This window comes from Hippocampus bargibanti, linkage group LG10 (assembly GCF_051943395.1).
Source record: "Hippocampus bargibanti isolate YZ-2025 linkage group LG10, ASM5194339v1, whole genome shotgun sequence".
Classification (NCBI taxonomy): domain Eukaryota; kingdom Metazoa; phylum Chordata; class Actinopteri; order Syngnathiformes; family Syngnathidae; genus Hippocampus; species Hippocampus bargibanti.
In genome coordinates, this window is record NC_142743.1 from 4,318,207 (window position 1) to 4,345,014 (window position 26,808).

The 26,808-nt window shown below is 42.4% G+C and overlaps 1 protein-coding gene across 1 annotated transcript in view; it reads right to left on the reverse strand.

The window, feature by feature from the left end:
* The window catches only part of grin2ab (glutamate receptor, ionotropic, N-methyl D-aspartate 2A, b), a 168,210-nt gene that overhangs the window by 18,689 nt on the left and 122,713 nt on the right, over positions 1 to 26,808 (reverse strand). The window contains 6 exon segments of the mRNA XM_089005460.1: positions 4,649 to 4,851; positions 4,935 to 5,049; positions 7,874 to 8,079; positions 16,349 to 16,448; positions 16,530 to 16,664; positions 16,732 to 16,898. Coding sequence (XP_088861586.1) covers positions 4,649 to 4,851; positions 4,935 to 5,049; positions 7,874 to 8,079; positions 16,349 to 16,448; positions 16,530 to 16,664; positions 16,732 to 16,898 — 926 coding nt within the window.

Below are 26,808 nucleotides of genomic sequence, written 5' to 3' on the forward strand. Positions count from 1 at the left end.
AGCGCGTGAAGGCGAGAGCGTCAGTGAGGAGTTTGTTGAGCGCGCGGTCAGGACAAACAATCTATGATTTGGCGGAATTTAACACAAGTAGGTATTATTGAGCTTGAATATTTCGTTGTGTAATAATATGTTTTGAATGTTGAAAGTGATTCCATTTTTCAATAAATGTTGATTTCTTTAACTTTGCACCTTCGATTGAAACTGATTAAAAATAGACGCAATATTGATAAATCACAGTGCATATGTTATTTTAATCTATTTCCATTTCCTCCTCCCAGTATCTGCGAAATAGTATGTAAACGCCATATCTTGCATATTCCTTGAGACAAATTTATTAACTGATCAGGGATATTTTTCACATTTGAAAGACAGTTAATACATTGGGTTGTAGTGTTCTTACTGTGCTATGAGGTTTGTACACACTACATTCAAAGGAGATCCGGCACCATTTCTTTTGTTTCCTACTGACATCAGAAAAACGTTTTATACCATCTAAAATCCCCAAAACACCCAGGCTGATATTTTTAGTCAAATGAAAGACACCAATAAAAATGACTTCAAAATGAATCCGGAAATGGCCAGTTTCAGTAGGTTCCCCCCTCCTTGTTCGTGACGTCACGCCAAGACGTCTTGCCTTGCTCGAGAATTAAAACAATGGCTTCAGATTAGAAGAAGATGCTTTCTTGTTACTCATCCAGTTATGAATATGATTCAAATAGTTCTGAAGAGGAAAGCATAAATGTTTGCAATTGATTAAAGGAGTCCTCCCATATCAATTCGAGCCGTCAATGACAGCAATGTAGCACCCAGAAAATGCAGTGAGATTCTCGGAAAGACCCGGATCACGCGCATTTCTTTTTTTATTTTTCTAGATGGATAGCTATCGATGAGAAGGTTTCTTCAGCCGTCATCTGTTTCAAATTTGTACAGATGACATCGATGGACCACAGGAGTGGTCCATCGATGAGAAGACAGATGGATAGCTAGATAAATAAAAAAGTAGTGAAGAAAGGAAATATATTAATTTTATTTTATTATTATTATTTATTTTTTTTGTGGCAGAAGGACAGCTTAGCCTCAGCTGGGCAAGGATAATGTAGACACAAGGAGAGTGCTTGTGCACAGCGGACACCTAAGTCCCACAAAGATACGCACTGTGTGATGGATGTGAGAAACGAGTTTTTGACCAATTTGATGTGACGCTTTTCTCTCGTGTCAACGACTCCATTACGGTTCGGGACGTTGCGCCCCTGTGCGTGGCGCCTTAAAACCTGACTCAAAAGGCATCCGGGGTCATGCCGTCAATCACCAAACACCTCCGTGACTGAAATGACACTCTGTAAAATGGCTTCAAATTACTTCTACTGAGCGTATTTTACAAAGATTCCACCGCATTTAGCTATATTTTACGTTTTAAGACTTGCGCTGAATATTCAGGAAGTCTTGTTTTTGAGTTGGTGACGAGTCCGTATGTGACGTCAGTAAGGGACTGCGCTTGACCGTGAAAACGCATTGTAGCGGTCCTTCCATCACGTCAATGTATTTTGCCGTACTTATTTGGTCTGGGGACCTCGTGTTGCACCCAAAAGCTGCCAGAAGGCCAGAAGAGGGCGTCCAATTTATCAGCCTGTGTAAACGGAGGTGGCCACAGGATGTCACCATTTTGTGCCTCTTTTTTTAGGTGAGAGATTTTCCCCCAATGTTGCCTCAAAATGGCACAAATAAATTATTTAATATATTGCAAACATGTATGCTTTCCTCTTCAGAAGTATTTGAATCATATTCATAACTGGATGTGTAACAAGAAAGCACATAAACCGAATCTGAAGCCATTGTTTTGATTTACTAGCAATGCAAGACGTCTTGGCGTGACGTCACGAACTGGGGGCGGGACTTTCTGAAAATGCCCAATTCGCAGCTCAATTTTTTTGCAGATTTTGGACACTAAGTCATTTTTATTGGTGTTTTGCATTTGACTAAAAATATCATATTGCGTATTTTGGGTATTTTAGATGCTATAAAACGTTTTTCTGGTGTCAGTTAAAAAAACAAAAAAGTGACGTCGGTTGTCCTTTAAGTCCCATCTTGTACGAACGATCCAAATTGAACCTGTCATTACCATGGCGGTTAAGGATTTTTCTGTTTTATGAAAATAGCTTCTTTTACCCCCCTTTCTATTTTATTTCGCTAAGATTTTAACCTCATTGTCGTCAAAGGAGTGGTTGCTAGGTTTTAGGTGCAAATGTACTGCCAATTGAGGCCCATTCGTATTATCCCTGCGATGTTGTTAAAGTCTTTTTTTGAGAATTTGTTTAGTCGCCCCAATGTATTGCTCTTTAAAATGTTCATTCTTACAATGTATTGAATAAACTAAATTACTATGTTTTTCATTTGGCAGCCTATTTTTGGATGCACTAATTTTTGCCTTCAAGTATTTATCGGTTTGAAATAAGTAGGAATTTTGTGTTGCCAAAGGACTCTAGTTTTTCAGAAACTCCTGCAACGTAAGGTACTGCTACTCCTCTCCTTTTCGTATCTTCAGAATTGTTGATTTCATTCCCTATTCTTTCGTTTTGACACATGTTCAAAGACCTGGGTACCCTCTGTGGTCTTTTTACAAATGTCAATGGGGCAGGCAACTTTATGGGGCAGGCAACTTTTCAGAGTAGTCTGCCCTGGTGTCCGCTCACTCTTTGTCATGAGTTTCAGACACTGGTAGAATATGGACTTTTAGGATGCCATAAACATTCAATTCAGCGTATCAAATCTTAAACTCTCTTCTTAAGTTAATTCCCAAGTGATATGGGTCTGGAGTTATCTGAGCTTGAAATGGGGGCGGCTGTCCAAAACCTGATTGATATAGCGTTTTCCCAACAGCTCTTGCTGGAACAAAGCGCTAACATGAACAAAAGGCAAATATGCCCCCTCGTGGAAAAGGAAAGAACTTTGCCAGAGGCCATGGCTTTATGGCACCCAAGCAAAAAAAAAACAAAAACAAATGAATTCGGGAATGGCGCCCCTCGTTATGCCTTTCAATTCTCGAATTGATGTATCTAGCTATTTGCTATCTATTAGCTATGTAGCTGGCTATCTATCTATTAGCTATCTAGCTATCTAGCTAGCTATTAGCTATCTATTAGCTAGTGAGTGAGCTGGCTTTCTTTCAATTTGAGTCATTTCCGGGTTGCGTGAACGGTGGCGCGTGTGGCTGCCGCTACTCACCTGCAAAAAAAAATGATTCTGTCACTGTCAAGTGACCTTGAGAGTTTTGAAAGGCGCTTAGAAATGAAATGCATTATGATTATGATTATTATTATTATTATTATTATTATTATTATTATTATTATTATTATTATTATTATTATTATATACATTTATAATCTGTATGAGGACACGATTCCACCACAGCTTGGCGCATTGATCACAAGTAGCCCCACTAATAAACAACTAAACAAACAAATACTGTACATAAATAAAAAGATGTACTCACATCATAAAAAAACAACATTATTAAATACACAAGTACATATACAAACAAACAAATAAATACAAAGACAATTAAAAAAACTGTAGAGAAAGGAAGCCAAATGATGATGAATCAGTTAAGGGCTAACAGAAAGTTACGGCGCAAAAAAAATTGTGCGAGGTTGAGAGTGGAATAAAGCGGCGTGAGAAAAGTCTCTCGCGGATACGGCTCTTGATTTATTCACCACTCGGTTGTAAGAAATAGCCCGACGTCGCGTTAGCATCCTTGACCCAATTTGCACGCTAAAGTGCCGTCAATGTTAAAGTCGCTCAGTCATCTCTCATCACACTCTTGCAAAGAGCAGCACAAGCAGATAAGTCGCCATTTTTTTAAACAACATCAACGCGCCGGATCGCACACAAGCTATGCTAATTGGATGATGCTAATTTGTCCTTAGAAGGAAGAAAGTGATTAACAAACACAATATTGGGAAAACAAAGCGGCATACGCTAGCTCGTGAATCACAATGAATAAATGCGCCAAAAACGGCAAAAAACGTCCGGCGAGAAAACAGATTATAGCTAATGAGCTGCCAGTCATATGACCGGAATCGCATCACTAACATGTGATAATTGCACCCGCGGAAAACATTTGCATCTCATTAGAAGGCGCACAGCGGCCTTCAATTCGGAAATGTCATGATCAAAACAAACAAATGGCTTTCTCGTTGTACTAAGTTCATCCTGTCTACTTGATATCTAATTTTAAACAGATTCTTTACTTACAGACAGTGTAGGTGTTCAAATATCTGACATGTCTCGGCGACAAAAGACGGAAGTAGTCGCCGAAACACGTCAGGTATTTGAACACCTACACTGTCTGTAAGTAAAGAATCTGCTTAAAATTAAATGGCTTTCTCAATCAAATCTCGACGAAGCCGAAAAAAGCTGAAACGACAGTGCGCTCGTCGCTCACTCGGCGATTGTCGCTCGCTCATCGCTCGTCGCTCATCGCTCATCGCTCATCACTCGTCGCTCACTTTTTCACTCGTCGCACGCTTGTTGCACGCTCGCCGCACGCTCGCCGCTTGCCGCTCGTTGCTCGTCGCCCGTTGCTCGTCACTCGCTCGGCGCTCGCCGATCATCGCTCTGCGCTCGCCCGCCGATCGACCGCCCGACTTACTCTTTGACGTGTTTGCGACAAGGCACTGAGTTCCTCATGCAGGTCCCGGTCAGGATGTCCACGTTGTCCACGATGACAAAGGGCTTCTCCTCCAGCGTGACGATGGACAGGTGGTTCTCGTCGGCGTCCTCGTCACCGTGCGAATTGTAGCGGGGCCACACGGGGAACATCAACGACAGCGTGCCGTTCTCCCAGCGACCCATCTGAGGACAAAAAAGAAGAGAAGAAAAGAAAATGTCAGGCTTTATGCCGAGGAGAAAGTGGAGATTTTTGGTCCGCTTCGTACCTTCTCCCACGTTCTCTTGCCATTCAAGACGATGACCGCCAGCTTGGGGTTGGCTTGGTAACCGTCGGGCGTGAAGGACAAATCTCTGCCCTCGTTCCACACGTGCATCATGTGCCTGCGGCGAGCAACACACTGAGGATGGATTCTGCGTCATGTGATGGGCTGCTTCGACGGGCTGCCGGGAACCGTCCCTGTGCGACGGAATTGATATTTTGCCCGGATTCCTATTTTTTTGCTGGCAACGGGCCACACTCTTCACAATGGCTTCCCACTTTGGATTTCTTTGTCCACCCGTTTAGGCGGCAAGGCGCACCTGACCGTGTACTGTATGTGCTTTGAAACAAGTTATCAGTTGTCATCCCCGCGAGCAAGGAGAGCGCTCTTCAAATCGATGAGGCCTTCGCTCAGCGTGCATGTCCGTGTTGGCATGTGGGAGGTGGCGAGTCAGAGGGCACACACCAAACCCGACGACGCTTGCCGTTGATTTCTGAGATTCGCAGCCTCGCTCGGTCTTACTCACGCACTTCAACAAAAACACTGAGATGCAAACGAGCTGGAGTGAAGCAGCCAGAAAAGTGGCAGCAGCAACACACTTTCAAGTCGTTATTGATTTCGCAATACACTCTTGACTTTCTCTAGCAGCCCGTTTAGGCGGCATGGGTAACGCCCTAGCTCTTACCACTATTGGGCATTGTTGCTAATAATGTTGTAGACATGCTATAAAAATTCCACCCTGTTTCTTCAATCAACTTTCTCTGACAACCTGTCGAGGCAGCGCTACGAACCATGGAGTACTCTCTCCCACGGTTGACACCAATGTAAGAATCGGTACGCCAGCCGTGTAGAGCTGGTTTTGTCCATGTTTGCTTTTTTCAGCAGCCCGTTTTGGCAGCATGAAGGCCACTTGCAGCACAGTGAATCTGCATCCTCACTTCCACATCCTGTTGAGGCAGCATTACAAATGATGATGTAGAATTACGCAGCAATGTTGACATTAACATGACAAAAAAGATACCAATGGTTTTCACATGAACTTGGTTTTAGCAGACTTCAGCGGCCCATTTATGCAGCGCTAACAGCAATATAGTATTAACGGCACGTCGTCCTACATAACACTCTTGGTTTAATACATGAAAAACAAATTTCCGGACTTGTCCTCTTTTCTTTGACTTTGACATTGTTCCGCAGCCCATTCAGGCATCAATCAGCCTCTGTGTCTTGCCGCTGTGCTCTATTCAATTATTCAAGTATTTGTGTTGGGCTGTTGGTTAAGCACTTTTATCCCCCCTAAAAAATATAAATAGTCAGAGTCAAACGAGTCGAAGACATTTTATTCCTGCGCTAGGGAACATCTTTGTTGTGGGGACCAAAAATAAAGAAATAACATTCAAAAAGCTGCAAAAGTGCCTACACGTAATATTCGCTCAGTTGTTTGGACAAATATGCAAATTTAATGTCATAAGTTAGCACGATAAATGAGCTGGTGGCGACCGAGATATTGAAATGCGCCGTGATACGTTTGGGAGCTTGTGCTCATAGAAGAGGTGGTGCCACCGAGCCACTCATAAATCAGCGATGTGACTTTGAAAGACAATGCTCACGGCCTCGGAACGGGGCGCTGAGGTAAGCCATAGTCCGTAGAAATCAGGCGCAGCACCAAAATTCACACTCGTCGTTTTGAGCTTCTGTTAACGCAGCGTAGCAAATGAACCGTGTCACGCTTCCAAATGAGTTACTATTGCTGCCTAAACGGGCTGCTGGAAAAAAGTATCAGAGCAAACACAAAGGAATCAAGTTTGATTTGCTAATTGGCACCACCCTAGCCACTCTGGAGGACTTGCACGCTGCAAGAATCAAAACAAGGGTGCGGAAAATCCGACTGGACCCTCCACACCATGCCCACCACCTTTTCCAGCCTCTCTCCTCAGGCCGCCGCTACTGATCCATGCGGTTAAAAAAATACAATAAAAAATTCAGCGGACATTTAAAGTTTTTTTCTCCTGTCGCCATGAACATCATGAACGAAACAGGAACGCAAAATTGGAACTGTGTAGTGCCTCTTTGCAATTTTTTTGATGATGATACGAGTGCAGCGTGTTCTACGGGAGACAGATTCCTTGTGCATTCTACGTACTTGGCCAATCAAGATGACTCTGATTCTGTGTAGTCAAAACTGACAATTTGTTTTAACATTTCTGAATTACGGTTTGGATTTGTTTATACACAGCCGCATCCCGTTTAGGCAAAACCTTGGTTGGCCCTGAATAAATTGCATTTTCTGCTGGTTGTTGCCAAGTGGTGAACATTTCTATGCCTATCAATGCAAGACGTTCTGCAGCCACTACCCAGTCATCTTCAAAGAAAGACACAGATACACAAACACAACGTTTCTATTCTGCGATGCGTGCTTGCGTAACAGCCGCAGAGCCGAGCAACAAAAAAAGGAGAACAAAGCCACTTTAATCCCTGACTCCGCATCCAGTCATGTGAAGATGAGACAGAAACGCCGCACTAAACGCCACCTTGTATTTTTCATGTTGACTTTCTTCAGCGCTAGTAACAACGGCGTTGTAACAAAAATCTTTTTTTTTTTTCATTTGATATTGTTTTGCATCCCGTCTCGGCAGAAGGGTCGCGATTTATGAAAATCCACGACGTCCACAGAACGTATGAGCCAGGGGGGTTTGACACAAACATTAGAGACGCCAAACTGTACCATATGTTTTTTTTTGTGTGTGGGTGTTATCCCGCAGCCTATCGAGGCAGTCGTCACGTTCTTTGCTAAGACGTTGATAGCAACACGCGAGACGACAGAAAAAAAACTGACCACAGCTCATGTCACAAAGTTTCTGCTAGGTTAGCTTTCACTTCCATTGGATGGGGCGGTGGGGGGAAGGGGGGTGCAGGGGGTCACTGATCGAGGCTGCACGGAAACGTACCTGCGCAGGGCACTGGGTGGCAGCTTGCCCGGGCTGCGGTCGGAGGGCGTGCTGTAGCAGCCGCCCTGCGCTTCGGGCAGCTCTCCCTTCTCTCGCAGCATGGCGGTGGCTGCCGACGAGATGACGCCCACCCCGTCTCGCACCCGTGTCTCCAGCGGGTATTCCCAATCGTCATAGGACACCGAGATCATGCCCAGGGGAAACGCCTAGATGGGCAGTGGAAAGACATGGAGGAGCCGCATTTCAAAGGCAGCCTCGGTAGTTTGAGGTTTCCCTTAATTGGGTTGTAAATCGTCGTGTCAATTTGCCGTTTAGCGTCTAGTTTGGTGATGCTATGCTAAGTTAAGCGAAATGCTAAGTTAAGCGAAGCGACGGCAGCACAAGGTGATCAATACATCAAGCCGGTATTGATTCAAGCTGCTCTGTTGATTGCCAGCCAAAAAAAATGTGACAAAGTGCTTTCACGCAGGATTGACGATGTGTGCTTGGCGTCTCCCATTCCCCACCCTGACAAATGAAAATTTATTCTTCATGAAAATTCAAATCAATTCTTAATTAAAATGAAAATAAACATTGAAATGAATTATGAATTAAAATGAAAATAAGTTGTAATTATTCATGAGAATTTACCATGAATTAAAATGACAATTGTAATTTAATTGAACATTTATTCTGAATGAAAATTCAAATGTAAGATGAATTAAAAATGAAAATCAATTCTTATTTAAAATGATAACAAACATTGAAATTAATTGTTGATTAAAATGAAAATAAGCCGTAATCATGAGAATTTTTTTCTACTTTCATTTCTTTCATAACTTTGCTGCTGTGAAATGTAAATTTCTCCACTGCGAGACTAATAAAGGCAAATCCAATCCAATCCAATCCAATCCAATTTACCATGAATTAAAATGACAATTGTAATTTAAAGGACAATTTATTCTTCATGAAAATTCAAATGTATGATGAATGAAAATTAAAATTCCTGATGAATTAAAATGAAGATGTATTCGTGATTCCCATGATTTCAAAATAAAAATAAAAAAGTAGATGAAAAGAAACATTCATTTTGCTTTTTTGAATGTTGTTGTGCCGATTACCATTTTGTGTTTGGGAGCCTTTTAACTTAGCGAGTTGCTTGTCCTGTAACCACAAAGAGGCATAAGTCTTCTTGTGCCGGTCCCAAACCCGGATAAATGCAGAGGGTTGTGTCAGGAAGGGCATCCGATGTAAAAGCTTGGCCAAAACAAACATGCAGATCAAACCTCTCAAGATGGAGGACACTGATTTGCTGTGGCGACCCCGTGAATGGAAAAGCCCAAAGGAAAAGAAGAGGAGAAGATGAAAAGAAACATTCAAATGAAAAATGATTAGGAATGTGATGGAGAATAATAATTTATCATGTTTAAAAGTGCCGTGCTTTGCTGACCAACTAAACAATGGGCCCACAGTCAAAGCGCAGATGGCCACATAAATCTGAGTGAAACAGACACGGCAAGGTGAACTGTCGTCTCCATTTAGATTCTAGAACAGGCATGGGCAAACTACGGCCCGCGGGCCGCATACGGCCCGTTATGCTTTTTAATCCGGCCCGCCGAATTTGCCCAAATTATAGTAAAAAAAGTGTCTGAAACTCATGACAAAAAGTTAGCAGACAACAGGCCAGACAACGGAAAAGTTGCCTGCCCCATTTTTCACAACTTGAAACACAATGAGACAACTAATCACATTAAAAAACATTGTCTCGAAGTATAAAGTTTTTTAAATCAAGAATGTACCAACTACAAATTGTACCTTGCTTAATTTACGGTAAATGTGCATGGCTGTAGATTTTGCTGCAGTAGTCCATTCTCATTGCGGTGCACAACGCAACGTTTGCATTGCTTCCTACGAGCCACGAAGCCCCTTTCATAAGTCTCACGTACACTTCACAGTCACGGTTTGATATAAATTTACGTTTTGTAGCGTCACACATGTTGTTAGCTTCTTTTGAATCTTTCTTCTGGGCTGAGGTTCTGTGCATCTATTTTGAAAAATGACTTTATAACTTTATAACGCTTGCGAAAGTCCGGAAGAAAGAAGCAGGCTTCTGATTGGCTGCCGTGCCAAGTATGCAAATTTCAACTGCAAGTAGCCTATGTCTGTGTGCTCGGCGATCGTACACGTGTATTGTTTATGCGTGAGGGCGAGGGCGTCAGTGGAGAGTTTGTAGAGCGCACGGTCAGGACAATCCATCCATGATTTGGCGGAATTTATTTATTTTTCAATAAATGTTGATTTCTTTAACTTTGCCCCTTCGATGACAACTTCAATGAAAATAAAAACAGACGCGATCTTGATAAATCACAGTGCATATGTTATTTTAATCTCTTTCCATTTCCACCTCCAAGTATCTGCGAAATAGTATGTAAACGCCATATTCCTTGAGACAATTTTATTAACTGATCAGGAATATTATTCACATTTGAAATACAGTTAATAAATTGGGTTGTAGTGTTCTTACTGTGCTATGAGGTTTGTACACACTGCATTTAAAGGACAACCGGCACCTTTTTTTGTTTCCCACTGAAAAACGTTCTATAGCATCGAAAATACCCAAATCAGGCAGGCTGATATTTTTAGTTCAATGAAAAACACCAATAAAGATGACTTCAAAATGAATCCGGAAATGGCCAGTTTCAGAAGGTCCCACCCCCTTGTTCGTGACGTCACGCCAAGACGTTTTGCCTTGCTCGAGAATCAAAACAATGGCTTCAGATTCGGAGAAGATGCTTTCTTGTTACTCATCCAGTTATGAATATGATTCAAATAGTTCTAATGAAGAAAGCATCAATGTTTGCAATTGATTAAAGGTGTCCTCCAATATCAATTCCAGCCGTCAATGACAGCAATGTAGCACCCAGAAAATGCAGAAGATTGCGCCCAAGCTCCGTTGGAAATGGGCTGATTTGTCAGCTGGGAATTTGTGTCAGCGAATATCAAATAGTTGTCTTGGTGCAACACACAACCATTGCGTTATGTGTTTTTCTTCTAATTTCGCCATCAACATGGATCAACACGAAGTTTTCAGACTAAACAAAGTACCGCAAAATGCATTGTGTGTCGCTTTCTCGGTCAGGGGCGGTCCAAACGTGACGTCACATGGGGATCGTCATCAACTCGAAAACAAGACTTCATGAATATTCAGCGTGAGTCTTAAAATGTAAACTATAGCTATTTGCTGTGGAATCTTTGTAAAATACTCCCAGTCGAAGTCATCTGAAGTGATTTTACAAATTATGGACATAACTTGTTCGGAGAAGTCGGTTGTCCTTTAATTCTTTAGGTTTAGTATTTCCGGCCCAAACACTCCCTCCAAATGCTCGTGGCCCGGCCCCTCTGTCAAATTTTAGAACCCAATGCGGCCCGCGAGTCAAAAAGTTTGCCCACCCCTGTTCTAGAAGGTCCAGCCTTGCACAGAATTTAGGGCTTTAGATACTCCCTTTTCACCAAAGTTATTTACGGCTTAAACATCCTGCACAAGTGCCAGATTACAAATTTATCAGTTCATGGAAAAGACAACCAATTAAAATGTCTATCTTTTACTGCTTGCAGCTGTTGGTGCTCAGAACGCCCAGAGGCGTGGCATTATAATCAAGAAAACTATGTTTTACTAATACAGTAAAGTCTCGTTATATCGATATCGGATATATCGATAGTCCCGGTTATATCGATACTATTTCTATGCACGCACGGAGAAAATTACATGCAAACAGGGTCGGATATATCGATAGTCCCGGTTATATCGATATTTTTTTGGACTCCCTTGAATATCGATATAACGAGACTTTACTGTATATCACTTTAATTTACATATACTCTCAATAAATAGCTTGGCAGAGAGGCGCAGAATGCAGACATATGTCATTTGATCACTGCGTCTCCTGCCGGCAGTGGGGAAGATCTTTCCGGTTCCGAGTCTCTGTCCACGGTGTCTGACTGTCATATCTCTGACAGAATGAAAATGAAATTTTCATATGAATGAATATGAAAATTTATTCTGAATGAAAATCAGCAGAGCGCCGATGCGTATGTGGAACTGTTGCGGCTTGGAATTGAAGCAGATTTATGTGGAACAGGAGATGTGAGACAATCTCTTTTCGTCAATGGATGCTACAGCTGCGTGTTTGCTTTCAACATTTAGCTTGTAGTTGACATGCACATTCCACCATGATGTCCCTGATCCACTGGTGGAAAGACACTTTGATCTTCTCCTCTTTCATCTAGAACTGTTTCATCATTCTGTGTCATCACAAAGAGGGTACAGCAAGTCCTGAAGAATGAATGTCTCTCTGTGTCTTTGTTTTGTCATATTGTCTCTATGCTGTCATATTATTTGGTATTTAGTTTTTTTTTGTTCTTTTGACTTCAAGACGGCGCCGCGAGAGTGGCTGCCTTTCCAGCAGCTCATGTATTTCGTTTTTCTACTTTCATTCCTTTCATCACTTTGCTGCTGTGAAATGTAAATTTCTCCACTGTGAGACTAATAAAGGCATATCCAATCCAATCCAATCCAATCCAAATTCAAATGTATGATGAATGAAACTTCAAATCAATTCTTAATTAAAATGAAAATAAACATTGACATAAATTATTAATTAAAATGAAAATAATCCATAATTATTCATGAGAATTTACAATGAATTAAAATGACAATTGTAATTGAAATGGAAATGTATTCTGAATGAAAATTATATTATAACTATATTAAAATTATATTAAAATTAAAAACAATTCTTATTTAAAATGAAAATAAACATAGAAATGAATTATTAATTAAAATGAAAATAAAATGTAATTATTCATGATAATTTACCATGAATTAAAATATCCATTGTAATTTAAATCACTACTTATTCTTCATGAAAATGAATAAAAATTAAAATTCCTTATGAATTAAAATGAAGATGTATTCGTCATTAACATGGAACCATAATTTCAAAATAAAAATGAAAAAGTATCTGAAAAGAACGAAAAATGATTGGGAATGCAAATGACATTTTGATCTGAATGAAAAGGAACATGAAAGCCTAAAGAGAGCGCAGCTCGGGTAACGACGAGCATTGACATGTGCCTTTGGCTTTGATTGCCCCCGAGAAACGACCAGCGGCTATTTCAACGTTTGCATTTGTGCATTCCGCCGATTCGTTTTGAGCACTTGAAGGAATGAATCGACTGAGACTTGACATTCAAGTGCACTCTGCCAAGTACAGTGATCCCTCGGCTTACGAAGGCTTTCGCTAACCAACTTTTCGCCTTATTTTATTGTTATTTCTTTTTTCCTCTCTTCACTTCTTATTTATCTGGCTATCAGCTGTCTGGCTGGCTTGCTATCTAGCTCGCTACATAGCTGGCTATCTATTTTCTATCTAGGTACCTACTGTTGCGTCTCTTGAGGCTAGGAGGCAGGACTCAAGAGACGAGGGAAAGCGGGGGGTCGAATCCAAAGTACACGGCGAGACAGATACTTGAATCAAGAAAAGTCTTTACTGGGAGCATGTGCACAAACAAAACAAGTGGCGATGAGTGAGGGAAAAAGATGGCAGACCTGACGGAAGGGAGGTCGCGAGGTAAGCTTTCTGAATACTCCGACGGAGACTGAATAGCGCAATCGGTAGATATAGTCAGAAGGCACAATCACGGGAATGACAAACAGCTGTGGGAACCCAGGTGCGTGATGATGGGAGGGGCCGTCTCCAGGGAGCAGCGGAGGAGATGACAGGAGGGGCGGGGCGCGCCCAGGACGGCGACGAGATGTGACACCTACCTAGCTATCTATCTATTTGCTATCTTTCAGCTTTCTATTGGCTATATGGCTATCTAGTTTGCTAGCAATCTGGCTAGCTATCTGTTGGCTATCTATTAGCTATATACTAGCTGGCTGGCTTTCTATCTATTTAGCTATATATTAGCTGTATTGGTATCTGAGTGGCTGGCTATCTAGGTAGCTATCTTTTGGCTATATATTAGCTATCTAATGGCTGACTAGCTAGCTTACTATCTATTTACTTCCGGGTTGAGTGAACGCTGCCGTGTGTGGCTGCCGCTGCTCACCCACAGAAAACCCCATACTGTGACTGTAAAGTGACCTTGAGATGGCCTTCCAGCTGAGGTTTTCAAGAGCGGCGGTTACCTCCTGACACGGCAACTTTACCACCTCATCTGCAACATCTGGCAAAATGGGACACTTCCTCAGGAATGGAAAGACAGCAGCATTGTCACCATTTATAAAAGGAAGGGGGACAAGTCAGTCTGTGGCAACAGCCGTGGCATCTCCCTGCTTTCTGTTGCTGGCAAGATTCTTGCAAAAGTAATGCTGTTCCGTCTTACATCGCACATTCCCGAAGACATCCTCCCAGAGGCACAATGCGGTTTCAGAAAGGATCGAAGCATTCAGGACATGATCTTCGCTGTGCGCCAAGTTCAGGATAAATGCAGGAAACAAAACAAGGACCTCTATATCACCTTCATCGACCTTACCAAGGCATTTGACACAGTTAACCGTGACATTTTGTGGACCATACTGCAGAAATTTGGCGTCCCCTCCAAATTTCTCAGCATCCTTAAACAATTCCACAGCGGCATGCAAGCAACTGTACTTGTTGGTGGCCAGCAATCTTCCCCTTTCTCTGTGGAAGTCGGGGTGAAGCAGGGTTGTGTACTTGACCCTGCTATATTCAACCTGTTCCTGATGGCAGCTACGCCCCTCTTCCATAAGTCCATCCAGGAAGGTGGCGGTGTACAAATCCAATTCCGCCTGGATGGTAGCCTGTTTAACATCAGACGCCTACAGAAGACCAAGACCCAGTATGCAGATGATTGTGCTCTGCTAGCCCACAGCCCAGCTGCCATGCAGCATGCCCTTGATACCATGTCCTCCATCTACCGATCACTCGGTCTCGTGATCAATGTAACCAAAACGGAGGTCATGGCAAAATAGAGTTCTCCACCCCCAGTGTTCACCCTCAGTGGCACACCCCTCAAGGTTGTCCAACAATTCAGCTACCTTGGCAGCCTTCTAACACCCTCCTGTGTAATTGATGATGACGTCCAGGCCCGCATCAATGAAGCCTCCAAAGCTTTTGGCAGATTGCGTACTCGTGTGTTCAAAAACAACCACTTAAGAACTCCAACAAAAGTCGCAGTCTACCAAGCAGTGTGTGTGTCCACGCTGCTATATGGCGCAGAAGCCTGGACCATCTATCGACGCCATGTGAGATGACTTGATGCATTCCACATCAGGTGCCTCCAACGGATCCTCGGCATCACCTGGCAGGATTGTGTCCCACACACTGACATCCTTCAACGCACTGCCTCCACCAGTATCGAGGCTATACTAGCAATAGCGACAATAACCACTGTCCAATACCCCACAAGAATGGAAGCTATGTCATCTTCGACTTCGATGGACTGCCAGACGACGAGACGATTATTATTCAAGAGCCCTCTGCCAAGTACAGTGATACCTCGGCGTACGAACGCTTTCGCTAACAAACCTTTCGCCTTACGAACATTAAATTTGCGAGAATAGAATTTTGGCATACAAACTAGTTTTCGAGAAACACACGGAGCGCCACAATGGCTGGCGGAGTAGTTTTCGGCAGAAGAACACCAAACCACACGGTCGAACAGTGCCACCGTGGCTGCCGGACTAGTTTTCGATACCTGACGTATACAATACGGACGTGGTTTGTTATCGAGTGGTGTACTTTTGCTATTATGGGAGTGAAAAAGACCCCACCACAGGCTCGTGTTAAGCCGAAGAGTACACAAAAGAAATGACGGAAGGAGAGCATCGAAAAACACCAACAAGGTGTGCGTTTGTGTGACTTAGCGTCCCAGCACCAGTACGCTAAGTGGCTACGTGTGGCTAAGGGTGTTTCTGTGTTGTCTAAGCAACGGTCTCAGGCAACAGAAGAGGTTGAAAAACTTCTGCTGATTTGGATTAACATAAAGCAGCTAGCAGGGGACAGTGTGTGAGGGTATTATCGCCGAGAAACCACGGTAACTTCACTCGGATATCATCAAGAGGCAACTACATCAACGACCATCACAAAGGTCAATAAAATGACTTGATTATACAATAGTTTATTTCTTTAATTACAATAGCACATTTATTATACATAAATAAGGTATATTTTGTGTAGTTTTAAGGCTTATTTAGTGGATAAACACTTTTGTGGACAAACACTTTTTGTCTAACAAACACTTCCCGGGAACCAATTAAGTTCATAAGATGACCTCATCTTACGAACTTAATTGGTTGGTCACTGTTCACAGTATGAGTACATGAACTTAATTGGTTGGTCACTGTACACAGTATGAGTACATGTAACCAAGATGGCGCATCCAAAGGCTTTGGGGCGCCGCTCAAATCATTGCCGTCAAAACGGCGACAAGCGATTCAAGCGGTCGGTCGGTCGGTCGGCACGCTACCTCAGGGGTGAAGTCCGGGTTTCCCGTCGTGAGACTGGACGCAATCCAGATGTAACCGGCTCCGATTAGGCCCAACGAGCGCGCCTCCTCCAGGATGTAGCTGTCGGCGGCAGCGGCAGGCGAGTCAACGTCGGCGCCGCGCTCATCTTCCCCACGGCAATTTGCTCAAAAACATTCTTACGCGGCCTCGTCCTTGGAGCAGTAGAGCAGGATGACGGGACTCTGGATCCTCTTGAGGGCCACGTGAGACTTGGAGTTGGGGTCTCCGTCCACGGCGTCCAGAGTCACCACGCTTTGCAGGTCCCAGCGCACAAAGCTGAAAGAACAAGTCACCCATGCCATATTGCCCCCTTTTTTGTTTTGTTTTCAAACAAAACTCCTGCCTGTGGTCCACGGTGACCCGGAGGGTGCTGATGAAGTCCTGGTAGCCGGGGAACTTGGAGGTGACGATGGAGAAAACGTGCCAGTCGTATTCCTCCATGATGGCCAGCATGAGGAGGGCCTCCTGTTGCAAGGCGGCGCCAAACTGGAAGAACGTTGACTTTTCGTCCTTGCGGGGTGAAAGAAAAAAAAACAATACGACACAGTCAGCATTTTCTTCCAGCTTCATTGATTTCATTGACATACACTGTAAACCCAAACAATACTATTGACTTAAAGTCATTGAGCTCAGTCAACTCAAAAGCCGATTTTTTGTTTCAAAAACTCAAACGTTTTGAGTTTTTGAATGAGTCCTGCGTTTTTAATTTGCAGGAGATCAATACTTTTGAGTTCATGGCAATCGTTTACTCAAATATTTTGAGTTCACGGCAGGAAGCTGCGTGATGACATCATTGCGTGCTCTCATTGGACGCCATTTGATTTCTCAACGGCTGAATCTGGCAGAGACCGACGGATTATTTATTTTAAATTAGGGTGGAAAGACAAACAATCGTATTTAATATCAATGTCATCCACCGCTCGAGCCAAGGACTTCTCCTAATGTTATAAATGGGGCCGCTACGACCAGTCAGACTTTAGTTCGCTGACGAAGCCTCTTGGATAGGAGGCGAAACGTCCGAAACCTTCACTTTTGTACAGATGACGGCTGAAGAAACCTTCTCATCGATGGACCACTCCTGTACGACTGAGAGCTTACACAGACGTTCTCCTAATGTTATGAGGTCTTCTGCGGTAAGTAAGAATTTTTCTTAAACGTCTCTTGTTTGTAGAAAGACACAGCAGTGTTATTAAGAGAATTGTACTGCGCAGGTTTGTTTGGGCGGTGGTGGAGTAACAACTATCACGAGGTGATAAAATGTTATGTTTGTGTCGGCGAAGGTCTGAGAATAATCGTCAAATGGGTGTTAAATTAAGTTTTATATGAACTTCAAAAGTTATATGGGTCACCCGGGTTGGTGCTTTGAGTTAACTTTGTTTTAAACGGCAGCACAATAAATCATGCTAATTCAACGTGCAACAGTTGTGCTGCCGTTTTAAGAAGGCACTAAGTAAATATATTGCTAGCCAAATGAAATATCACTCTGTACAATTGGTGTAGTTTTAAATGGTCATTCATGTGTAAACATAAAACTTTTTTAAATGTATTTTTGAAACTGCAAACACCTGCAAACACCATTTTTCAAACTGCAAACACCTGACTGGCTTGATGGCATCATTTAATCTGGTAAATTAGATTATTTATTCAATTTAAAAAGTAAAAATGGATCAGGGTGTTTTATTAAATTAAATGATTACATTTGTTGTCTGTTTTTTCTATTCAACCTTTTAGCCCCAGGGTGGAAATTGAGTAACACCACCATTATCTAAGGTATGTTTACATTTTTATTAAGGCTACATGATTAATTACCCGAATCCTATTAAAAATAATACATGTATGTATTTTTTTATATTGAACAGAATTTTACCTAAACTTAATTCTCCATAGGTCTCCATAGGCTGCTGTCTTGGGTTTTTGATGCTGAAGACAAGTACTGCAATGTTTAGCTCCTGTCGCTTTCCCCAAATTAAAACTTGTGCAAGAGGAGATAAAAATCTCCTCTAGCTTTTGATAAAGAACAGCATGATATACACGAGACGCAGTCTGCTCTCCATGCATACCTACGAGAAGATGACTCACAGTTCTTCAAAACATGCAATGTATGTATTGCCTGACTTAATACAAATGTCTATTGATGTATTTTGCAGTGGGAAGAGGATCCAGACATTGAAAACATTCCTGTCACACTTTTCTCCGTGACAACTGACAACTAGCGCCATCTTGTTTAACCCCGACAGCATTTCTGTTGTGATAGAAGATGGCATTATTGTGAGATGTCTCCCCAGGTTGGCTGATACACACCTCCTCTTGTTTGGTTTAATGTATGCACTGCATTTAGATTCTCCAAAAAAATTAATCCACACATTCACCTTCATTCAGAAAATACTGCTGTGTCTTGATGATAACAGACCACTCAAACCACGCCTGCTAAGTTTGAAAAATGCTTTGTTCCGCAATATTGAAGGCCTCCAATATTACGGAACAAAGTAACACTGGATAAGTAATTTCATAGTTTTACTCTGCTTTGTATACCTAAACATTGCTGTACTGTTTGTGACTGATTTTCTATTCATAATTTGATGTGTAAACCTGGATTTCACCAAAATGTCTTTTTTCATTTCATGAATACTGTTTGGTTTTAGTAAGTTTTACTTTGATTTGCACCTTATAACGAGTACATTGAAATGTATTCTCTTGTATTTATTCAAGTATATGCTTGTCAGAGAATTTATTTTTTAACAGAACAGCAGAGTATAATTTGTAGTTTTTTTCTGTTTTGTTTTGTTGTGTTTATTTCACATCTTTATCACGATGTTGTGTTAATTACTAAAAAAGAACTGTTCAGGGGTTTATTTGTTGTTTTGGTACGTGGACATGCTGTGCATTTGATACTGTTATCATGAATGTTTTATCAAAGGTTGTTTTAAACCTTAATAAAAAATGTGCACTAAAGCAGACGTGAGGTGGGTTTTTGTTTTTAGACATAGAAGGCAAATGTAAGTACAGTATACATATATTTTTCATTTAACATAAATTTGAGTTGGTTACGCTTAAATATAAAAACTAATTTTAACTTAAAAATTAAGATAACAAGAAAACATTAGAGTTAACTGAAAGTACATCTTTTAAATTCATTCAAACTCATAACATTTATGTCCATACAAACTCATAACATTTAAGTTCATTTAAACTCATAAAATGTATTTCCACTACTCAAAAATTTTGAGTAAACTGTACTAAAAAATTTTGACGTAATCAGTTGCCATAAAATTTTTGAGTACTTTCAACTTGTTGGGTTTTACAGTGTAGCTAGCTAGCTAGCGTTTAGAAATGACGGGAAGGTCAAGGTAAGATCAGAGCATTGTCATCAAATGGTAAGTAGTTTGACTTTACTTTAATGTTATTGTTGCCATTTTATATTTGAGGAAATGGTGTACATTTCCGGGTTGAGTAAACGCTGAACGCCGAGCTCGCTACCTATTAGCTATTTATTATCTATTAGCTATCTGTTGTCTGCCTGTCTGGATGGCTATTTAGCTAGCTATCTATTAGCTGCCTGGCTCGCTATATAGCCGACTAGCTATTAGCTATATGGCTATCTATCTATCTAGCTAGCTAGCAGCTAGCTGGCTCGCTTTCTATCTACTTGACTTATTCCGGGTTGAGTGAACGCTGAACGCTTAGCTAGCTAGCTATTTGCTATACATTATCTATTAGCTATGTGTTGTCTGTCTGTCTGGATGGCTATCTAGCTTGCTATCTATTAGCTGTCTGGCTCGCTTTCCATCCATCCATCCATCCATCCATCCATCCATCCATCCATCCATCCATCCATCCATCCATCCATCCATCCATCCATCCATCCAAGCTGTTGAAATGTCAGCTGGATTTGGTAGCACCTGCCTGAGGGGAGTGACTTGTTTGGATTCTTGCAGTGTGCAAATCCTCCAGAGTGGCTAGGGCGGTGCCAATTATTTTTTTCCGCCACCCTAACTGTCCCTTGAAGTCGGATTTTTTCCATTTTTTTGGCGGCCCCGAACCAAACCGTGATGCAAGAAGACGGGATGGATTTGATGACAGCCGTGTAGAAATGTGGTAGTGTTGTGATTTTTTTTCTTCTTGGGATTATTTTTTTTTCAGAATCAGAATGAGAATGCCTTTAACTCTGATTTTTGTCCATTTTTCCCCCATTTTTTCTATTGATGGCGTCAAGCAAGAATTCATCTCGGTCGTTTGGATTTCCAAACGAGTCGGAGTGGCAAAAGAAAAACGAGCGCACCCACGCATCCGACTCGCTTCGCGCAATGCTTGTGCACACCAGGCACATTTAGCGTCAGAAGCATCGCAACAAAAATCAACTGTCAGCTCTAGTTGACCTTTACATTTGTGTGTGCGTGTGTGTGTGTGTGTGTGTGTGTGTGTGTGTCTTTGGTGGCCATCACATGAAGACACAAGACACCCGCACAAGCAGCCACCGAGAGGAGATTTGAACAGCCTGTCATCACACACAAGCAGTGAGAGGATGAAATTGTACTTTCAAAGATCTATGCCACTGCATCCTCGCGTGTACACGCGTGTGCAGACGCCTGCCTCACTGTAGGTGACACTTGGTACTCGGGGGTTTAGAGAAGAGGGGCAATCTCCGCGTGGCAACAGGCTGAGTGCCGCTCGCTTGCTGATAGCGATGGCGCACTTGTGCCTGGAAGGGTCCCCACAACGGGCACAAACGCACTGGGAGACACACACTACACAATCACACTACAACACAAACACACATACACAGACGCACACACACACATATACAAATACATACACTTTCACAAACACACGCACAGATATACACACACACAATAACACATTCCCAATCATACATACACAATCACACACACGCACACGTACACAAAAACACACTTACAGTCACACACAAATACACACACACTCACACACACACACACACACACACACACACACACACACACACACACACACAAACACACACACACACATACATACACACACACACATACATACATACATACATACATACATACATACATACATACATACATACATACATACATACATACATACATACATACATACATACATACATACCAGTGAGGTTCATGGCTGGTGAGGCACTGACGTCGTCACAGTCAGATTTATAAACATATCAACTCCAAAGAGTAGCTTATTCACCATTTGATTGGAAACAGTTAACGTGTTTTGTTTAAAATGTCATGTCAGCATTCTTTATATACTGTATACAAACTGTAGCATAGAAAAAAATAATTAAAAAAACTCATTATCGTGTTACCTTTACTTATAAATGAAGTGCAAGTCTCTCTGTCTCTGCCAGTGAAGAAAGTCGTCCTTGATCAGGCCTGTTCCGACTGTATGTTTTCAGTGTTTTGTGCTGAGAATGACCGCTCCACTGATGCTGTAATAGTTGGAACAGTGACCACGAGCTGAAGCAACTTTGTCGCTTCAGGAATAGTTTCAATGAGATCCTCCTTGGCCAAAAAGCTGAGAATCTTGTCCAGGAGATTTACATTCATCCCTCGCCGTTTGTGAGCTATACAGTCCGGTGTTGGTCTTCTTTTAATTATTATCTCCTGATTCGATTCAATTTAGATACGTAATCGACCATTCTGAAAATAAGGCCAAGCAACACGAAAAAAAGGACTGGATGGTTGCACTTAAAGGACAACCGACGTCTGTGGACAAGTTGTGTCCATAATTTGTAAAATGGCTTCAAATGACTTCTACTGAGCGTATTTTACAAAGATTCCACCGCTTATAGGATTGGATTGGATTGGATTTGCCTTTATTAGTCTCACAGTGGAGAAATTTACATTTCACAGCAGCAAAGTGATGAAAGGAATGAAAGTAGAATATATATATATATATATATATATATATATATATATATATATATATATATATATATATATATATATATATATATATATATATATATATTTTTTTTTTTTTAAACGTTTTAAGACTCGCGCTGAATATTCCGGAAGTCTTGTTTTTGAGTTGGTGACGAGTCCGTACGTGATGTCACTGAAGGAACACCCCTGACCGAAAAAAGGACACATTGTAGCAGTCCTTCCATCACGTCAATGTATTTTGCTGTACTTGTTTGGTCTGAAAACGTCATGTTGCACCAAAAAGAGCCAGAAGAGGGCGACCAAGCTCCATGCCTGTGGAAACGGGCTGATTAATTCCTCAGACGGAGCTTGGTCGCCATTTTCTGCCTCTTTTTTGGTGATACATTTCCCCCCAATGTTGCCTCAAAATGGCACGGAATAAATTATTTAATCGATTGCAAACATGTATGCCTTCCTCTTCAGAACTATTTGAATCATATTCATAACTGGATGTGTAACATGAAAGCATATTCTCCGAATCTGAAGCCATGTTTTGATTCTCCAGCAATGCAACACGTCTTGGAGTGACGTCACGAACTGGGGGCGGGACTTACTGAAAATGCCCAATTCGCAGCTCATTTTTTTGCAGATTTTGGACACTTTAAGTCAGTTTTATTGGTTTTTGCATTTTAATAAAAATATTATACTGCATGTTTTGGGTATTTCTGATGCTATAAAACGTTTTTCTGATGTCAGTTAGGAAACAAAAAAGTGACGTCGGTTGTCCTTTAACTTGCTGTTTACTGTAGCTTGCTCTCACTATTTATTACTATTATTCTGCAGCCGAGGAGTCGCAAGAACATTCTCTAATCACCAGCGCCCCCTGTCATGAGGCAGGAGAACTGTTTGCCTCACCTATGCACACAGTTTTGATGAAAATAAAATAAAATAAACACTATAGTACAGTGTTTATAATGTACAGTCACTGTATATTATATACACCAGCTAAACTGTAGAAATTTAGTTCATATACTAAACGTGTTTGAACACTTTAAGAGCGATATGCAGAAGGACAGCAATGTTGTCTCATTGCAGAGCAAGCCAACACAGTTAGCATCGTGATTGCGCAATCAGTGGTGAGGCTCAGCCGGCTGCTGCCTCACCGCTCGTCTCCACTTAGTATTTGAACAGTAAATGTGAAAATTCAGCGATTTTGAAAAAAAATCCAAAAAAGGTGAAGTTAAATGGAAAAGAACGTTAAAGTACAAATCATTAAATAAATATAACTGTTTAATTTATTTTGTCATTTGATATTTCCATGACTGCACGTCACTGATACATACACACACACACACACACACAGACACACGCACACATACACACACACACACACACACACACACACACACACACACACACACACACACACACAATAACATATTCCCACACATCATAATCACACATACACAATCACACATATACAAAATCACACGTACGCACGCATACACACACACACACACACACACACACACACACACACACACACACACACACACACACACACATATGTATATACATATACACACACACACTAACACACACAGACATACACACATACACACACATAAACAATAATCAGGATCAGAATCAGAATCATCTTTATTGCCAAGTATGTAGAACACACAAGGAATTTGTTTCCGGTCGAACACGCTGCAAGTATCATCATCAAAAAAATTGCAAAGAGGCACTATACAGTTCAATTTGGGCTACTGTTCAAAGTGTTAATGGCTTGGAACAAGAAGCTGTTTAAATGTCTGCTGGATTTGGTGTGCATGGATCGGTAGCGCCTGCCTGAGGGGAGTAGCTGGAAAAGGTGGTGGGCAGGGTGCGGAGGGTCCAGTATGATTTTCCGCACCCGAGTTTGGATTCTTGCAGTGTTCAAGTCTTCGAGAGTGGGTAGGGCGGTACCAATGATTTTTTTTCCGCCGCCGAACTGTCCGTTGAAGTCGGATTTTGTCCATTTTTGTGGTGGCCCCAAACGGTGATGGACGAACACAGGATGGATTCGATGACAGCCGTGTAGAAATGTTGCAGCACCTCCTGTGGCAGGCCATGCTTCTTTAGCAGCCTCAGGAAGTACATTCTCTGTTGGGCCTTTTTCAGGATAGAGTTGGTGTTGACCTCCCTTCATGTCCTGGGAGACTGTGATTCCCAGGAACTTGAAGGTCTCAACGGTTGACACAAGGCAGTTGGATAGTGTGAGGGGTAGCTGTGGTGATGGATGTTTCTTGAAGTCCACGATCATCTCTACTGTATTGAGCGTGTTCAGCTCCAGGTTGTAACATATTCCCAATCACACATATACAAAATCACACACACACACACACACACACACACACACACACACACACACACACACACACACACACACACGCACACACACACACACACACACACACACACGCACACACACACACACACACACACACACGCACACACACACACACACACACACACACACACACACACACACACACGCACACACACACACGCACACACACACACACACACACACACACACACACACACACACACACACACACATACAGCGTCACACACATACACACACATATATACATACACACACATACTAGCTGTCCATCATAGGTGATGATGACGTTTGCTCCAAGGGAGGGGATGTTGGGGCGGGAGTTAGCGACGGTGTCGCTGGTGCCACTTCTGATGGGCATCGAGCCAAATCCTTGAGCCGCAGACACGTCCGCAGATGGAAGATGGGAGGCCGGATGGCAGGGGGGTACCAGCCGCCCGCTGGTGCCGTTGAATGCGTCTCTCTAATTGTGTGTCTTGGTCTGCCAGGTTTGTCGGGTGGAGGCCAAAGTTTCGAGCTTCGTGGTGTTGATGTTGGCTTGTTTGAGGAGGTCCATGGTGTAATCCTTGAGGCGTCGCTTTTGCTCCCCTACAGAGCGCTTTGCGTCTTTCAGCTGTCCATAGAGAATTTGGCGAGGCAGGTGGTGATCGGGTGTGCGGATGGTGTGTCCAATCCACCAAATGTGTTTCTTTGCAACTGCCGCTTCAATGCAGATGGAATTTGTGCGCTGAAAGATGTCTGAGTGGGGTACTCGATCTTCCCAGGACAGGCCAAGGACCTTCTACAGGCTCCGGATGTGGAAGGCCTCAAGGGTAGTAATGTGCCGACGGTATGTGGTCCATGATTCTGCCCCATAGAGGAGAGTGGACAGACATACTGCGTTGTATATGGTAATCTTGGTTCCAATTCTCAGGTTTCGGTTCGTAAAGACTCTGCTGCGTAAATGACCAAACGATGACGAGGCTTTATTCATATGTTGTGTACTTCAAAGTCAAGGGAGCAATTGGAAGACAAAGTGGAGCCAAGGTAGGTAAAATGATCCACTATATTTAGTGAAATGTCATGGATGTGGAGGCAGGGTGGTGTGGGAGTTGGAGACACAGATTGGAACATGAGCTCTGTTTTTTGATGTTGATCTGGAGACCAAAAGACTGGTATAAGCTAGAAATTGTGTTGAGAGCATGCTGCATAGATTCTGAGCTGTGAGCTAATACAGCACAGTCATCAGCATACTGAATTCACAGATGTGACGGGTATTTGTCTTTGTGTGGGCCTGTAGCCGTCTGGTGTTGAAGAGGTTTCCATCGAGGTGGTACTCCACCCGGATGCCATCTTCATGTCCGATGCCTTCGTGAAATAGGCACGTGATGGCAGAGAGGAGGATGTTAAAGAGCACTGGAGCCAAGACACGGCCCTGCTTCACTCCGAAGAGCTCTGACTGGAGGTCTCTGAAGAGTACTCTGGTTTTCATCCCGTCATGCAGCTGCTGGAGGATGCAAAGAAACTTGGGTGGTACCCCAAATTTGGAGAGGTTTTTCCATAGCAACTCACGATTGACGGTGTCAAATGCTTTGTTGAGATCTATGAAGGCTATGTAGAGGTCCAGGCAATGTTCTCTGCTCTTCTCCATAAGCTGCCTTAATACAAAAATCATGTCTGTGGTGCATCTTGTCTTCCGGAAACCACACACACACACACACACACGCACGCACGCACGCACACGCACACACACACAAAATCAGACACACATACAAACACGCGTACAATCACACTTACAATCACACACACACACACACACACACAAACACACGCACACACACACACACATGCAAACACACACACGTATATGCACACATACACAATCACACATACAGAATCAAACACATACACACACAGACACACACAATAACACACACAGACAGACACAAAATCACACAAGTACACAATTACATACACATGAACACAATCACATACACACACACTCACACACATCCATGATCACCCATTCACAATCACACACACACACACACACACACACACGCACACACACACACACACACACACACACGCACACACACACACATACACACACACAAACACACAGTTAACCTTGAATGTGGAGGACGAACGAGGAGAATGTGGAGGACGTCATTTC